Raw genomic sequence first — 18501 nt, forward strand, 5'->3', positions numbered from 1 at the left:
AAAAAGACCTTAAATTTCAAACATTTTTCGGTCCCCCTTTAAGCTGGGGGGTATTCCATACCCCCCAGACCCTGACAAATTTAAATTTGAAATTTAGGATATGTGAGTCTTGCACACTTGTAATTTTTTTCTTAGGCCGGCCCTGCCCACCATCACCTTGCTTTTTAAACCATTGTGCTCAGGCAACCATTATAAGATTGATAGGCCATTATTCCTACGATAGCGAAGAAATAAATCAGAGATACGACACCTAAAATGTGATTTAGTATTAAAGTACCTTCTCAATTCAATTACTCAAATTAATGTGTCCATTTTTATTCTACAACGGGTGATAACTTTCAAAGGGGTTGTAGTTCTATCGGGTCGCTGTCAAGGTGCCACCCTGACAACGTACGACAACAAAAACCTGCTACCACAAATTTATCCGAGGTGGTGGGTTCTCGTGCACGCTCCCGTCTAGATACCACTCTGAAAAATTGCTATCACAACAATCCCCCCCACCACACGAAATAATATAGTATTACGATTATATGAGTAAATTTTTAAAAAAATGTGCAAGAACTAATAGGTATTTAGCTTTATTTAATTTCTATTAATATGGCTTGTTTTTATCAATATTAATTATATTGTGTGACATGCCTAAACACATTGGCAGATGTTAACCTTCCGTCGGGCGCATTGATTTTCAAACACTAAAGGGCGCTCACGGAATTTACCTCCGGGAGTACAAAAACTATGTAATGATGAGTAAAAAACATTTTAATAGCAATAAAACTGTAAGAAAAACATTTTTTATGAGTTATACTATTACTTAAGTAGTATATCAAATTAGAAAATGTTATAAAAACAAATAAAAATGCGTACGTGTTGTGGATAAAAAAGATTTACTTTTTGTACTTATACAGTACTATCGTATATTAGAAAACAAATTTGAATATTGTATGACATAAAAACATGTACATGGTCTAATAAAAATAATAATTTTGTACAAGGATAACTCATTCAATCAAAGCTCTCAGACAAAAATTGCATCTGATCAGTGTATGACATAAAAACACCTATAGTATTATGAAAATAGACAACTTACTTTGTCAAAGCTCTTTGGAAAAAATTGCAATGGTGTTTGAAATAAACCACCTATTGTCTAATGCAAAACACCATTTGTTAGAAAGACCACACATTTTGTCAAAGCTCTTTTTAAAAAAAAAAAAAAGCTCACGCACCATTACTTCTTTCTTCTAAATGTTGTTCCTTGTCCTCCCTTCCAACACTAGCCAACAATCTCGCAATTAGTTCTTCTTCATCCATTTTATAATATCTCTAAATACGGTCAAACACAAGGGTACACACGGAACTAGGCTCCGGGAAACCCGTTGCATCACAGGGCGCTCACGGAAGCTACTTCCAGTAGTGACGCAAACCACTCCCCAAGGTCGACTGACAACTAAGAAAGGGGTAAGAGTATACAAAACCGATTCCGCAAAAGCGGTTCATGAGGTAAATCAGGCCACAGCCCTGCCGAACACATGGTTTTTATAACAAAAAAAGTAGTGACCCGGAGGTAACCTCCGTGATGCGCCCGATGGAAGGTTAATGCTAGAAATCAGAATGAATAATTGGTCATTGTACAGTAGTACAGATAAACACAAACAACAAATTTATTGAGAATAGGTATCTCACAAAAGGTAATGGAAGTATAATATATAATTAAACAAAAAATTAGCATTGTCTACATCATCACTGATATTGTTGTATTTGAAATACATGAGTATAAGTTAGACAATCCCGGAGTGGGACGGTTAGCTAGTTCCGTGGTTATCCAGATCCACCAGCCAGCAGCGTTAGCGAGTTCCAGATATATTAGGATATATTAGGTTAGGTTATAATAGGTTAAAAGGTTATATTACGTTGGATTCCATAAGAGGGGTGATTAGTTTAGGTTAGGTTTATATTGGGTTGGGTTAGATTACGTTGGGTTGAATTAGGGTGAGTTTGGTTAGGTTAGCTTAGATTAGGTTGGGTTAGCTTTTATTAGGTTAGATTACGTTGGGTTGAGTAAGGTTAGGTCAATCAATAAAATGGGTACATTATTAGTAGCCTAACCCAACATAATCAAACCTAACATAATCTAACCTAACCTAATATAATCTAACCTAATATATGTAATCTGATCTAACCTAATATAATCTAACCTAACCTAATATAATTTGACCTAACGAAACCTATACTAATCTAACCTAACCTAACCACCCCCCTTATCGAATCCAACGTAGTATAACCTAACCTAATATATCCTAACGTAACCAAACCCCCCCCCCCTTATCCATCGAACCTAACGTAATCTTATCTATTATAACATAGCCTAATATATCCTAACCGGACCAAACCTAATCCAACCTAACCTAACCCATTGTAATCTAACCTAACCAAACCTAACTAATCTAAACCCAACGTAATCCAACCCAACGTAATCTACAACCTAATATTACCTTACCTTACCCAACCTAATATAACCTAGTTTTGGTCATTTTGATGCTAACTAGATTTTCCAACGCTTTTCCGGGCGTATCTCCGTTAATATCCATCGGATCTTGAAAATTTGTGCACATTCTTGTTCACCTCACTATACCAATTTGAGTACCTGCAAGACCTATTTCCGCAAAAATTGCTTTCCCGCTTTTCCGTGGAAATGGTGCTTTACCGGAGAAAAAGACAATAATTTTTTAATTCAGGACGTTATTTAGCATAATAGTTAAAAAATATTATTTTAGCGTGACATCCGTGATCAATAACATTACCGTGTAAGAGTAAACTTAAGTAGCCTAGTTAAGTTTCAAGTATGTGTTGTTTACCGAAGCACAGTAAGGACTTCTTCCATTTCCTTCTTGCTCAACTCCAGATTCAGTTTGTTGCGAGCTTGACTATTTGGTTCTTCAACGTCTTCCTCACAGCGACAATCATGTTTTCCATGTTGGTTGCAGTCTGTCTGCATACGATCGTCAACAGGCCCTAAAACGGATAATTATTAATTATTAGGTAATTAATCTACAACAAATCCCCAAGGAAAATATACCTGAATGATTTTTATTATGGAAATCATAACTTGAACACAATATTTTTGTTTAAATTGTTGATGCAATTTCATTAAGTAGGTTTACCTGTTGCCATTGTATATTTAAGATTGAGATTCAGTAATCAGGCTTAGGCCAAAGATAATGTATGATTAAAATCATACAACCTATTAAAACAGATGAAAAAGGTATAAAACTTAACAGATTTATTAATAAGTAAACCAAAAACATCATGAACACACTGTTATAATTACATTAAGCCTACTTAAATTTTAAAGGTCAATATTTGGAGGTTAAGATATTTCATCCCCTAGCCTATATCCATTTCATTTAATATTATTTTCCCAATTTCAGTAGTTAATTTCTGAACTGGAGTGAATTAACTTGTGGACTGAGTTTTGAGGAAATTGTGTTTCAATGCAGAACACCATTTCATTTCATATTATTTTCCCAATTTCAGTAGTTAATTTCTGAACTGGAGTGAATTAACTTGTGGACTGAGTTTTGAGGAAATTGTGTTTCAATGCAGAACAATCATTGACTGTAGATTTAATCCTCAGCAGTTTTTGTTCCACTTCACTGTACATTTGGTTCAAGTTCAAAAAATTGGAGTGAGAGTGAATTAAATTATTGTCCTTAAGTTGTCCATTGCTTTGTTTACATTCACAAAGTGAGGTTAGAAGATTGTTATTATGACAAATGAATAATAGGGCATCTACCTAATAATTTTGTGTTTCCTATTGTGTTTGTATGTTGTGTGTATTGTCATGTTTTGTGTGTTTTTTTTTTTTTTCTTAACAACTAGACACAGTCTATTCTTCTATCCTAGAGGGTCAATGACGAAGGCCAATGAATAATGAATAACTTAATGTGGAATTTAATTTAATGTCTTTACTATACTGTGCAATTGTATTGAATTAAATTTCAAATGTTGAATTATGTGTATTCAATGCTAATTACAAAGCATTTTATTGGTACCTTGAAATTTATTTTAAATTGGCTGGTTTATTATTATTAATTTATTAAGGTAAAGAGAATTAACAGGGTTGCATGGCTACCTACTTAACAAGATTTCATTGATACTTAACCCTAGGACTGCCTACCAAGTCGGCGGTTTGATGTGTGCGCCCGGTTCTGACATTTTTTCCAAACGCTTATTACGCAATGAAAATGATCCAGAAGCGTAATAATTTTGATACCGTTGGAAATAAGAGATTCTGAACTTTTATTTTCATATATAAACGAACCTTGTAACACTAACAGATCAATTTATTATTATTTGACAGCTATTATTAACAGCTATTATCATTTGAACGATATTTTGCGCGCGTTAAAATTTTCAAGCTGCGATCGACAAAATCTCATAAAACACGTTTTGAAAAAAATCTACAAGTAGTAATTTTGCATAAACAGGAAGTGGTTGGTACCATTGGAAAGATCTTGAGTTGTTCTTTATTTTCGTATAGAGAACTTTGTTATATGACGTTAGGAAGTCTGAAAAATATTTATTTGAAATCAGCTGTTTTGTCAGTTGGCCATTTTGCCCAAACCGCCGTCCAAACGGTGGTTTCTATATCACGAATAAATATGTTGATTATTGACATAGTGATGAGAGCCATACCTATTTGAAGCTAAGAAAACGTTCTATCTCTATGTTTTGGTGTCTTTCAGTATTGAGATTCAGGTTACACATTAGTTGTAACTAGAAAAACAAGTTGTTTGTGTTCTGCTCGCCGGAATGTAAATTAGGTTTTCAGTACAGCTACATTATTATCTGTGCTAATTTTCATCAGAGGTTAGTGTTTTGGTGTGAAAAAAGTGGTAGGCCTATTGTTAGGTGGTGTATGAGTTAGTAGTAGTATTTATCCATATTACGCTTGGTAAGTATTATTATTTTTGTCCAAATTTGTGTTATTGAAATAGTGATTGTTTAGGGGTTATGCCTATGCCTTAGGCCTTATGCCTTATGCCTATGCCTATGGGCATATTATAAGCTGGACCTAAATCCTAGCCTAGCCTACAATCGTATGTGTGTCTCACGCCAGAATAATGCTTCTGGAACATTTATTTGTTTATATTTCTGTATATATGTGTATATTTTCTTGTTCATAAATATATATATATAGATATATATATATATATATATATATATATTTCCTACTAATACATGTAATATTTATCATATTATAGTAAAGTACAAAAATTAGATCTAACTTTGAATCGGCCTAACTATTTTTGTTTTCGGAAAAACAAAAATATTGTTTTTCAAGTCATATAAAGTCATAAAAAGTTATTATTTGTACAATATGACATTATTCTGAATAAATGTATTGTTACCTTTAATAATATAATAACTTTTGTATATAAGCTGTATACTTTTGATTATATTTTTATAGGGAAATAAATTGCCTAGTTTTTATATATCTTAGATTGTCTGTAAAAATGCTAGGCCCCTGCATTTTGAAAATTATCCATTTTTTTTACTTTTTTAAAATTTTACAAAAAAAACACCAACAGGCTAACAGGAATTCCTGATATTTTATTTTATTCTAAATCTCCTTTCTTTTCTGAACAAAACCAGTATGAATACCTAGGTTATCAACAGTACTTTAGGCACTGCGAACTGTTAAAAAAAAACTCTGCAAAATTGCCAAAATTGCCAGGGCACCAAGCATAAATCAGATCAGGGCAGTCCTAGGGTTACATTACTCAATCAAGGTTTGTAGATTTGTTCTTGACTATCTCTTTAGAGTTATACTATTTTTTTAATAGTTAATAGGTAGGTAAATTAGTAGGTAACTAGTACTAGTCTCTTGTGTACTCTCGGTAGGTTACTCATTTTGGTTAGACTTAGGCCGTCAAGTGCAATATAACATGAAATGTTAACATTATAGACTAGGAAGTGCACATTTTATTGTAAGTTTATATCATACCTAGGCCTACACTTTTTACAATAACCAACTACGGATTAGGCTACTCCTTGGGCCTCATTGATTGAAACTAAATGACAGCGTAGCTTCAATCTTATAATTGCCAAGTTACTTTCTTTTCATTTTTTTCTTTGCCACTGGCATTTCATAAGAGAGGTCACGAGAGAATAAATGTTTATTGGATGTGCCGGGAATTGAACCCGTCTCTCCCGCATCGAAGTGCAAGACACTAACCACTAGGCTAGCAACACACTCACGTTCTTTGAATAGGATCCATTATGTGCAACTGTTGAGTTTTTATACTTTATCCTGTATAGCTTTAAAAAGGAAAATCTTATTGTGTGTATTATTCCAAAATTGTGATTAATCTTAAGTAAATCTAAGTAATACTCGAGTAAAACTTAGTAACACTAAATGAAATTGAGAAGTAAACTTAAATAACGTTTAGCAAAATTTTGCCAAGCTTACAATAAATCTTGAACAAACTCCAAACATAAAGTGTTGAAAATAAAATTGTCAATGTTTCCCTTCAAAAAGAGTAATCATAATTTTCAAAAAACTGTGTATCTAATCTGGAGTGATTGTGAATGAAAAATACATAAAACAAATATCCCAACCTAACCCCAATTTTCATTTAGACCTAGTTATTTTTGCCTATATTTGTTAGTTTTCATCCAACTATTTTGTGTTTAATCAAAAGAGGACTTAACTTAATATATAAGAGGATGCAAAATAGGCATCAAAATATACCTTAAAAATGAATAAATAAATCAAAGTATGCACAAGGTAAGAACCTCCTTTTGGATATTTAAGTAATTTTTAAATTAGCCTACATGTTTTTTAAACAAGTAACTAAGATGGATTGTTAAATTTCTACTTTTAGAACACCATTACACATGCTGAATTGTTGCAAAAATGTGACCAGAATCGTAGATAAAACCTACTCCTATAGTAGATTTCTCATCCTTACAGTTCAGCTTGAGACAATTTTATTGTTAGTTCTGTTCGGTACACTGTAGAGGTTGTGTTTAGTTTGACTTACAGTTTGTTTCTTGTCAATTTAATCATATAAACCCAGTTTAACCAAATAAAACGATCTAATCATAAACAATGACTTATCCCCTAGTTATTTAACTAAATAGTGATCCACAAATCATGAAATTGTCCCTAAAATAACAGAAAAAAATCTTGTTGACACTAGCAATCAGTGTCACCAATATGAACAAGACACAAAAAACAAGCTTCAAAATGTACAATGGGATGAGAAGTCTACTTGTTTTGGTTAGTCTATGCCAGAATCATGTTAGAGAAACAATAAAGTAAAAGAGGTTCAGGTGAATTGGACATATAGACTAATGAGGAGGGTAAATAAGAGCATAGCCTGAAATGATTGTACTGGAACCAACAGGGAATTGGAAAAGAGGAATAGAAGGCCTTGAGAGATCTGAAGGAAGACCATGGAGAGAGAAAACAAAGGGAAAAAGATGAAGCGTAATTTACAGAGGTTAATATTTAGGCTTTACTAACTAAAGTGAGTGGACTAACTATAATCATAGTTATGTTGACCACCTGGTAGGGGCAGTATGTGTAGAGAGGAAGTGTGTTTATCACAGCGACGAGTCATGACCTGACGAGAGGGTCTGCGTCTTGGAGGGGAGGGGGGACTGCCTGTGTGCCATTTGCATAAACCTGCTGTAACATGAAACACTACATGATCACTGTCCTAACTTTGGGTAAATAACATCAAGTTTAAACACAAACTGCGGTCAGTTCCTTTCCACCTGCAAGTGTGATGTCAACGAACATGATTGTGTGAGAGGGACCATACGATACACAGTCGTTCTTTTATTGGAGGTTAAGCATGAGACCATGTTCAGTACAAACATTGAAGGAAAGTATTACATGTTAATGACAACAGTATCATCATGTTAAATATAGATTAAAATACAGGTAGGCCTATATGCAGTGCTCGATTTGTAAGAAATTAGGTGCCGGAACTGTAACCTATTTAATGTGATCAGTACCTATTTATGCCAATATTTTTATCTTCACAAAAGAGAGGTACCGAAACGCCGTTCCACCGCAAATCGAACACTGGGTTTGTGCTACAACCAACACCATCAATACCGGTAACTGTTATAATGAAAATTGTATGGTTAAATTTTAAAAAATTGCTATACATGCAATTTGTGTACCTTTCGTTGTATTTGTATCAAGGTTGATAACCGATCACATCAGATTCAAAAAGTACAACTATAAAACAAGCTTTTATTTTAAATAAGTTGCATGTTATATAAAAAGATCAACCTTTTAGAATAATTGACTATTACTACTGACAATCAACGATGCAGTTGCTACATGGCCCTGAATTGAAAATTAAACCCTCTAGCAACACTTTGCACAGTAGTCTTTAAACAAACAGCTTAGGATGGATGGGGTGTCTATCCTGCGATTCACAACAGTTGAGTCGTTTCCCAGTTGTAGCAAGAATTGTGGACAAGATACACAGCTTACAACCATATAAGGTACAAAAAACTCTTAACCAGATCCTAAATTTCAAAAAACAAAGATCAAAAACAACAAAATAAATATGCAAATATACAATACATTCCAGACCGTGGAAACACTGATTGCCTCAGAAAGTATCTGTCACTTTACATTGATACCTTATGTTTATACAAGGGCTCCATTCAAAAACATTTTTTACATTAGTTCACATCATTACCAATTACATGGGGGTGCAACTGGGCATATTTCACCCAAATATGAGTGCAGATAGAGCGGAGTTAGATGCCACGTGTGGCTTTGTTACCGACTAAGTCCAACTGATTCTTTAACCAAGACCATTTATTTAAAGCTCAATGCTCAAGAACACCTGGGTCCAGTTTTGAACCATAAAAACGTTTTTGATTTTTCTCAGGATCAAACGGGCAACCTTTTGATTGCACTACAACCATTCAGCTACCAAACTATAATCATCTCTTGCAGACCCACAAACTGTGGCGGCGGCATAAGATTGGTCAAAATATAGTTTAAAAGGTATGAAAACTTACCATGAGCTCTGGAAGCAGAGGATGGACCAGGGGGGTCTAGAAGGCTCTCTCCAAGCAGGGGTTGTTCCAAACCGATGGATCTCTTACGCACGTTGTTGTCTGGAGTGCACGAGGCGCATGCCACCACTGGCGGAACATCACTGCGTGGTAAAGTCCTCACCGATACCTGCGCACATTAAGCATGAAAACACAGCGTTCCGGGGGAAGGTAAAATATATTTTGACAACCTAATTTCAAAACATTACTTACTAAGGATTACAAACAAATATTTAAAAAGGCTATATTGGGCTACATGTTTCAATTCAGCTTAAGAAGTGTAAACCATCTCAACAATGGTTTAGATTTCTTTAAGATGAGACCATGATGATTTATTTACATCAAAACGCGTAGTCCAATTGTATAGGGCAGATGAATCACTAGGCAGTAACAGGTATTTTAACCTTTTTACAATATTTATAAACATGATCCAGAATAATCCTCACATCATGAAGTTTAGAAAAAAGTCAAACTAATAAATTTGTAACGACTATAAATTTAAATGGATGGTACAAATGGCTGTTACATGGAAATACAGTTCAAACATATTAGGGTTGTATACATTTGGAAAAAAACCACAGAAAGTTGATTCCAACTAATTACATGAAGAAATTAGGTTTGCCTACACACAGTAGATATAAAGTTATGAATGTTTAAGTTAATTTACGTCATACGATCTCCTCTAAATCTGATCTACAGATCATCTAATATGGGTAGAATCAGACTGAGCTCAATCATTACCCTGAATTTATACTTATATGGTGCAAGGCTTGATAAGTATAACAACGTGATTGCTTTTCAGACCAATTTTAATGGTTTATCTCTTTTGTTTTGAATATCCTATATCTGACTTTTTCTAACTATAACACCATCCGGCACCTGACAGATATGAGGGAATCTACTTAAAATACAATGTCAACAACCTCAATGTTTTAAGTACGTTTGTTGGGTACAATAACTTTTTAGTTGTCGTTGTCACATTCCAAAAACTCATTAAAATTTACCCACAAGGCTTATTGAGTGCCTTAACAGTTTTATTTAGTTTAAAAAGTACCACTTTGCTCACTATTAGCACAAAAAACTAACTACAGTAGACTCCCTCTTATCCGGACTCTTTGAGAGCGAGGCCAGTTCGGACGACGGTTTTTCCGGTTAAACCGACGTCCCCCAAAACTCGGTTAAACGGACCGTTTAAATGCATACTGTATACAGTATTTGAATAAAATTTAGGAGAGCATTGTATTTAGACATGTGATCACTGGTCTCAAATATTCCCCACGAGAACAGTCGTTTCAGTACCGCCCACTTCCTGCCGATCTAGTCCGGTTAAAGCGATGAGCTGATTAACGATAATCTGGTTAAAGAGATGTCATTTCCATTGGGTGTAGTCCGGTTAAAAGGTGTCCGGATAAGAGGGAGTCTACTGTATTGCCTTTTTTTACCTTAAGTTGAGTGTTAGGCCCCACAGCAGCTGGAGGGAAGATGTGATGTTGGGGGGGTCGAGAAAAGTGTGACACAAAAGCTCGCTCTGGCAGGGTTACTCTGTAGCAGACATTGATAGGTCTTGAGCCGCGACTGCTGCTCCACCAGGCAGACAACTGAGAGAAGTGAAGCTGCGAGCGCACAGCTTGTAGCAGACTGCGCATACTCATGTTACACGGCTCGTCACTGGAACATTCATGAGATTGTAATAAATTGTTACGAGGGATAAATATTAGGTAAGGAGACGGATAATCTAGGTTGGAGGTTTGGAAGCAAATATATGCCCTTGTGGATTTTACATTCAATATGGGTTGATTTTCTTAAAAAGATCTTCTTCTGTTAACTTAAGAAAATGGTACCATAATTGAGACTACGGCTAACCTGAGTTAGCCACCTGAGTAATCTAATCTAAGTAATCTGAGTAAGTATCTGAGTAATCTGAGTTAGTAATCTGAGTTAGCAGAAGCGCAAACAAGCATTCTACCCCATGAAAATAAAAGTTTTCTCAGTCCTAAAAGCATCACCCCTAAAACTCCCGTAGAGTCCAAATCTTCCGATTCCTAACCAAAGCTGATTGTGGTTACTGATATATTACTATCCAGACCTAAATATTACTCGTACCAAGAAAATTTTATACTTTAATATTTTTAAGATGGCATATTCATCTTGTAAAAATAAATTTGTTATTTAGTGTCAAGAGTTTAATTGTCATTGACCACTCTTTGTACAAGGGAATAGACAAAAATACAAAATAGGAATAGCCAATATAAATACAAAGGTTTATAATGTGTTCAGAATAAATTACTTGTTGTTTTATTTGACAAATCTAATAAAACTTGTTAGAGTAAATATTTACTCTGCACGAGCTCTCGCGTTATAGTGATAGACGGGCATTCTAGGGTTAAAGGCTGAAATCCTTACAGGATTTTGTGAACACTGTATTTATTTATTTTTACTGTTGGTTGCGATTTCATGCTTATGTAAGTAAGCTTCAAATCAGACATTTGACGTTACAAAACCCTTTTCTTCCAATGATAACCCATATTTATTAATGTTTTACCAGTTGTTATTTTTATCACATGACTGTCTTATCTGAGGTCTAGGCTAAATTTAAAGCCTTTAATAACACTGACTAACGACAAGATATTAATCAAACAAATTAGCTAAGGATCAAGTCAATATTCAAGCAGCATTCCTGCAAAACAGAAGAATGACTGAAATTCCTTGGTTTGATAAAAAAATAACAAGATAAGCACTTGACAGCAACTTGAGCAGCTGTAGGTTGAGCACTACAGTAATCAAACGGGTGCTCAAACTAGCATTTTTGGTCGAAAGTATTATCTTTTTGCCTTCACATATTTCACAACTTAATGGTGTAAAGAAGTTCTGCCTGTAGGTTCGCTCCATCCACTACGTAGGAGCAAATGACATTGCCACTTATTTCACCGTTTCAGGTCCTGTTCTTCATCACCGCTCACACAATCTGCCCGAGGATGCAGTAAATACCGTCATCAATAGACCATGCCACCAATAGGCTTATGCCCTGTTTGTACCGAAGTATTGGTACCGACATTTTGAAGTTGATGCTCAGTATTGGTACTTTTCCAAAACACCGGTGGTACCAGTAATTGCCTTTACTGTTGAGGGAAAAAGTTTTAGACACTTGAGTTTTGTGCTCTACTGAAAAGTAAATGAACTACTTAGAAAAACACGGAGGTATATAACCATTTTCTTTGTTTTATTCTAAGTATGCCTATGAAAGGTGATTCTTTCGACTGATCCTGTAGTATGCCAATTGCTCCCAATGAGGCTTACAATAACTCCTGACATGATGATTGGTCCTGGCTCTGTCAAACGCACACATATGAACTAAAATAGCATTCAAAAAATATTTAAGACCTAAAGACTATTGCTAGATTAGCAGACTTTTACTGTAAACAGTTTTATTTTGTAAATAATTTGAAAGTTGGTGAAAAAACAAGGAATAAATAGTTAACATCAAAATGAGCTCTGTACTTCATGTTTTTTTTTTTTTTATACATAGAATAAAACAAAGAAAAATGTAAAGCACTCCGTGTTTTTCTGAGGAGCTTCTCTGTAGAGCTCCAAACTCGAGTGTCTTAACATTTTCCCTAACAGTAAATTATTGTAATCCGTTAAGATTTCAAAATTAGCATTACAAACTGATTAATTGTGCCATTACGAGCACATAGTACGGAAGTAAACATATTTGTGCATAATCTGAAGTTTCATAATCCGAACTTAAGTTCAGTCCCAATTAGATCAGATTAGCAGTGCAATGATTTAGCGGAACCTAATGTGTACCAAGGACCAAATACTTTGAAACCATGTCTTAAATATATTTTCATGGCTTCATTGCAAATATTAACAAGTGCTGATTTGAGTTTAGCGATAAAAATCTGTTGAAATAACAAGAGAAAAGTGAAACAATAAACATAAAAATAAAGTTTCAATTAGGCTACTGGTAAAGAGAAAAAAGTAGATTTGTTGGAAAAATATTGGTAAGTACTCTTATCCCTGGTAATTGTTAGCGATTAATTTAAGAACAAAGTTCTAGAGGCTTTTGATTGTCTATTCCACAGTCTCATATAAAATATATTTAATTTCATTGACATAAATATTCCTATTAAACATATTAGCTATATCATGAGTTCCAAATGAATACTTATCCTTCTGAAATTACAATAGCCGACATATACCTGACAAAAGATTAGTTAGGTTAGGATAGCTGATTTTAAGTTTAAGTTTTGCTTACTTCTGGTTATATTAGAAAGTCCTGGTGGTACCAGTGTTTCCATACGCAGGTTTTTATCCCAAAAACGGGATTTGTAGACCATGTGCGGGATTAAAACAGAATCATGAAATTGGACATCTGATTTCCTTTTTTTTCTGCTATCCATATAAAAAACTAACCCAACCCCCCCCCTCCCCTAAATAGCTTAAAGAACCCTCTTAATTTGATATGATATGTAATAAAAATCACTCAGGATTATTTACAAAATGCATGCACGATGAAACAAGATTTTCTCACTGCGGTAAGGGGGCTTTTTCTTTTGTTTCTGGAAATACTGAATATTACATTTCTGTACTTAGCCACAGTGGATTGGATAACCTAACGTCCACCATAGAGACATCGCTTGAGCAAGAGTTTGAAGAGACTGGAATATGCATCTTTCTAAGATTACAACGACTGAGGCTAGGTTAACTTAATTAAGTTTACATTGTTAAACTTCTAGTTACATACAAAATTCCCATATTATTATGATATGAGTCTAACCAAATTCAAGTTGGGTTACCTGATGTGTACAACAGAGACGGTCCATTGCTCCAGCAAGAGATCGGAAGACGAAGGGATGTTAGCAACCTCAGGACTACGTGCTCGCTCAGTTCCACAAGGACACAAAGGACACAGTAATACTTCCACACACATTGGCACAGCGTTGTTACACAGCAGTGACAGATGCTTGCGTAATCTCTCGGCTCTCATACACTGCAGGACACACACACTACGTTATATATTTTGCTTAGTTGTGAACCTTATTTTTTTGGTTTCATGATGGTATGATCACTGGATAGTCAAAAATTAGCAAAAATATAGGTTAATTTACCTTAGCTTCTATCGAGCAATGCTTGAGAAATAACTTGATTGGATCGCTCCACAGTAGCCGAGTTAATTTAAACCTATATAGTTGTGTTTTTGGTTCTTTAGTTGTGAATTTTAATTAGGTAATAACTGTGTTAATTTTATTCCACTCTCAATCCTCGAAAAGCCACAGGGAAAAGAAAGGGGTTGTAGAAGATCTGTAAGTATGAATAGTTTTCAAAACTGATTTTTTTTTTCCTGATATAACTGTGAGTAATTTTTCAGTCATTATTTTATTAGTTTCACACAAACCAGAGTAAATTTAATACATTCATATCCTAGTTCAGTACTAGATGTGGCAAAATACACTTCATATCTTCAAAATGTTTAAACAACTAAACAAAGAAATATTTCTGAACTGTTAATCCCCTATATGAGGGATGCTGTAAAGCCTTTAATCTGTCAACAGTTTAAAACATTTCCAATGCTCTTGTTGCCAAGTAGAGTAACACAAACTACTTACTGCATAGTCAAGTGCCATCTTACGACAGTTGTAATATCAATTAAAGGTACAAAGATAATAATGCAATAAATGTAAATAGTTTACATTACAAAACACTTATTTTTACAGACATAACCAGTGGTTTATTGATAGGTATATGCATGAGAATGGTGTTCCCATTCTGTTAGTTTTGAAAATATTATTTTTTGGAACCTACAAAAAGTCATACCAATAGTATATTCGAACTATGTATTTAACAAAACCACCAGATATATTGCATTTTTCAAATACAAGGTCCGATACAAAAATCAGGGGTTTTTTAATGAATTTTCAACTACTTTATAAGTAAATTATAAGTTGTTTAGGGAACTTTTATACTACAGCAGCAAATTTGGTGAAATTTACTTATGTCACATAAAATTATAATGCATTTTATACACTCTATTGTCAGCTCACAACAATTGTTGGTTCGTTAACTACCTTGTTTTCTATTCACATTAAATTTACTTTCTCAAATTACAGTTTGATATACAATATGTTTTTTTACAACAAAATCAACCTATATATATTAACAATATGCCTTTCTTGTGTACGTTAAATTAAACATTTTAAAGGTATATAGGCCTACCACTAACCATACTCTTCTAGTGCTCAAACTCACAAAGAAAAAACCTTTACCAAATCAGCATGTAGCTCTTGGTTCAGAAGATTTGTACTGCTTTGATAACAAGTTGAAAGATTTACATTAAGTTATAAGGAATCAGGGATACAATATAAAATTATGTGGTTTTGGGGAATATCCAAGACAAAACTGAAGTATTGGGAAGGGAACTTGAGGATCTTTAGACACCCTGGAAACACTTTTTTGGAAGTAAACAAGTTAAGATGTACCAAGAAGTCAGCTGGATCACATTGGTGTGGGTTGAGCTGTGGTGTTGGTGGGGCTCGTGGACAGTGTGGTCCCTCATTGTACCCCCGAGCTGTTCCTTCAGCTGGCAACCTCCCCTCCACTATCAGAGTCCCCAGCTCTACAAAAGCCTCCACCCCATCCTCCATCCTTGAGCAATGCATCTCTCCTGGGTTCCTGGACAGAAAACAATGCACATGAGTTCCTGAATAAGAGGCAGGAAAAGACAGAAACAAAGATAAAAGGTATATAAAGCCTAATCCACACATGGAGACTGAGTCGGCAGACAGTCTGTCAACACAGTTTCGGATAAAAGTTTCCGATGTGTTTTGCGTCCACACTAGCCAGCCAGTGTTTCCATGTTTGTTGGTATGGTGACTGAGGAGAACGTAATTATATCCTGTACAGGCTTTATTTTTCTGAACCATGGGCCTAATGAATCTAGGAAGAGATGATGATGGACCCAACATTTTCTCGAGCAAGGTTCGTACTATGGCAATCTTCTATCAGACCTTCAGATTAGGTGGAGGATTTAGGATCTTCACAAGGTTGACTTCTAAAGATATTTAAATTTTTCTGGGATTTGTTGGTCTTAAGATTTCAAACTTGAAAAGACGACCGATTCAATAAAATGTTATATAATGATAATCATTGAAAACTAATTCCAAAACTTTCAAGAAACTCAATCCAGCTCTTTTATTACCACCCAAAAATCTTAATATTACCGCTTTGCAGTCTAACTAAATGGGCTGAATGTTGAACACCTTCGGCTTGTATCCAGTCTCCTGTCTCCAGACACGTCCACACATGCAGACTTGAGGTCTCTTGTGTCCGTGTTTCCCATTCAAACGGGAAACAGAAAATACTGTATTTTGTCTCCAGAAACACCGACAGTTGGCCGACTTACTGGAGATAAAATAGCAACACTCCGGAGACAGTCGGCAGACAACGTTTCCGCAGGCAAATTGCCATGTGTGGACGAAGCTTGAAGAGATAAAAGGTACACACGTTTCAAGATTGGGAATATTAAAAGGGAATGTTAGAAACAGTGAGACAGGTTATATAGGTTCCACAATAAGTGAAGTAGGAATTATAGAAAATTTTGTAAAAGATGGACAAGTTCTGGAAAGTATAAATAGTAAAAGTTATAAACAGTTATAAAAGTTACTCAAGGTTCAGGATAAATTAAGAAGGAACAGATAGAATCAGTGATACAAGGAATACAATTTCAAGGGTATGTTAAGTATAAAATGAAAGAAAAAATATGTTTAAGGTACACATGTTCTAGTTAAGAGCAAAAGTAAAAAACATTGATGTACAAGTTTGGGGAGGTATCAAGGAAAAATGAGAAACAATAGTACCTTTTACTATTAAAAGGTACACGAGTTTAAAAATGTATGAAGAAGATTAGTTTATGAACCTAAACCTATCAATTGCAGAAGAGTAAAATACACAATTATCTTTCCAACAAAAGACAGCTCATTTAAATCCACCACAAAAGATAAAAAGGTGGTAAAGCTATGTTATTGGAAGGGATTGAATAACACATTAGAACAGTGTTTAAAACTATCAATCTACCTTATCCTTTGACTTTGAGACATAAAATCACCGTAAAAATAATTCAGAGCTGTTCTTAGTATAAAGTATATAAATTTGTTAAGTTAGACCAAAATATATCCATAAACAATGTGTTTAAGGAAAACAAATTGAGTTGATTAATTTAAGCTCGGAATGGTTAACTTCTAGTTTTAACTAGGATTTCTTTGTGGAGTATGTCATAACGTAATTTTAAATGCATTTCTGGAGCGAGTATAAAAAAATACTTCAATGTCAAAAGTCTTATGGCATTTTATAACGTGTTTTTACAAATTAACTCTTATTACTACCTATATTTTTACATTCTACATTACTATCTCAGTTAACGTTGCTAAATCAGTTACGTAAATGGTTTATTATAAAACCAAAATTAATTAAAATGTTAGTTTGAGGTTAATGTCAAGTAGGCCTAATTATATTTTTTCATAAAACTGTATGTCATATATACTTGCACCAACACGTGCAACAAATTTATTCTTGGAATCATCTTGTCTATCGCGATGTAATGTATAAAACGTGTACATTTGAGGTAAAAAAATAACAATATTTTTATAAACGAAATACATTAAATTAACTAATTAAATTCTATAAAAAATTGGCGACGCAGTTCAGATGACAAATTAGGTTATAAAAAGCCAGTTTTACTTTTACGCTAAATGACAAACAAATATGAAATACCCCCGCCGCAGCAAACCTGCCGACTAAGCGAATTTCCATTTGTCTGAATTGATTTTCAGTTAAATATATTTTAATAACATTAGGTTTAAAGAGTACCTAGGTTTGCTGCTACAAGGAAACTAATAAAGTGTGTTTTTGAGTAAAATATTGATAGCTTAGTACAAAATAAATACATTTGCCAAGTTTGATCAAAATATATTCATAAACAAGCAAACTACAACATTTGACAATATTCTCCATAAGAATAACATGGGAATTTTAAATTTACAATTTTTTTAATTTTCTCTGTTACTAATAATCGAACAAAAATACTTTTATATACTAAATTATTTGGTTTTTTTAAGCTCTTTAAAAAGGTCTGAAGAGAAATTGGGAAATTTTGTGTTTTGAGGGTCAAAAGTGAGAAAAACCAATTTTTACCCCATAAAACCCCCCGTAAAGCCCCGTTCCCATGGTCCGATCGTGCTGGTTCGCGAACTCATTCAAGTTTATCCCGCTTTATACCTTTAAACCAAATTTCATCAAAATCGGACAAAAATTACTCAAGTTATCGCGTTCACGGACGTATATATATATATATATATATATATATATAAGTCTATATATATATATACATATATAAAAATTTGAACGAATAGTGTT

The 18501-nt window shown here is 34.2% G+C and overlaps 1 protein-coding gene across 2 annotated transcripts in view; it reads right to left on the reverse strand.

The window, feature by feature from the left end:
• Positions 1-18501, reverse strand: part of LOC128998372 (atos homolog protein A-like) — a 64424-nt gene that overhangs the window by 8777 nt on the left and 37146 nt on the right. Inside the window, exons 2-7 of one of the 2 annotated variants that reach the window (XM_054424482.1) lie at positions 15570-15762; positions 13890-14083; positions 10533-10758; positions 9055-9220; positions 7571-7690; positions 2853-3009 (exon numbers count right to left, since the gene is read on the reverse strand). In XM_054424482.1, coding sequence (XP_054280457.1) covers positions 2853-3009; positions 7571-7690; positions 9055-9220; positions 10533-10758; positions 13890-14083; positions 15570-15749 — 1043 coding nt within the window. In that variant the 5' untranslated portion in view covers positions 15750-15762. Of the gene's footprint in view, positions 1-2852; positions 3010-7570; positions 7694-9054; positions 9221-10532; positions 10759-13889; positions 14084-15569; positions 15763-18501 lie in introns of both variants that reach the window. The other variant, XM_054424481.1, reaches the window with a different exon arrangement.

The sequence above is a fragment of the Macrosteles quadrilineatus genome, unplaced genomic scaffold (genome assembly GCF_028750875.1).
Source record: "Macrosteles quadrilineatus isolate MER2022 unplaced genomic scaffold, UCM_ALF_1.0 Scaffold_7__1_contigs__length_78375512, whole genome shotgun sequence".
In the NCBI taxonomy this organism is placed as follows: domain Eukaryota; kingdom Metazoa; phylum Arthropoda; class Insecta; order Hemiptera; family Cicadellidae; genus Macrosteles; species Macrosteles quadrilineatus.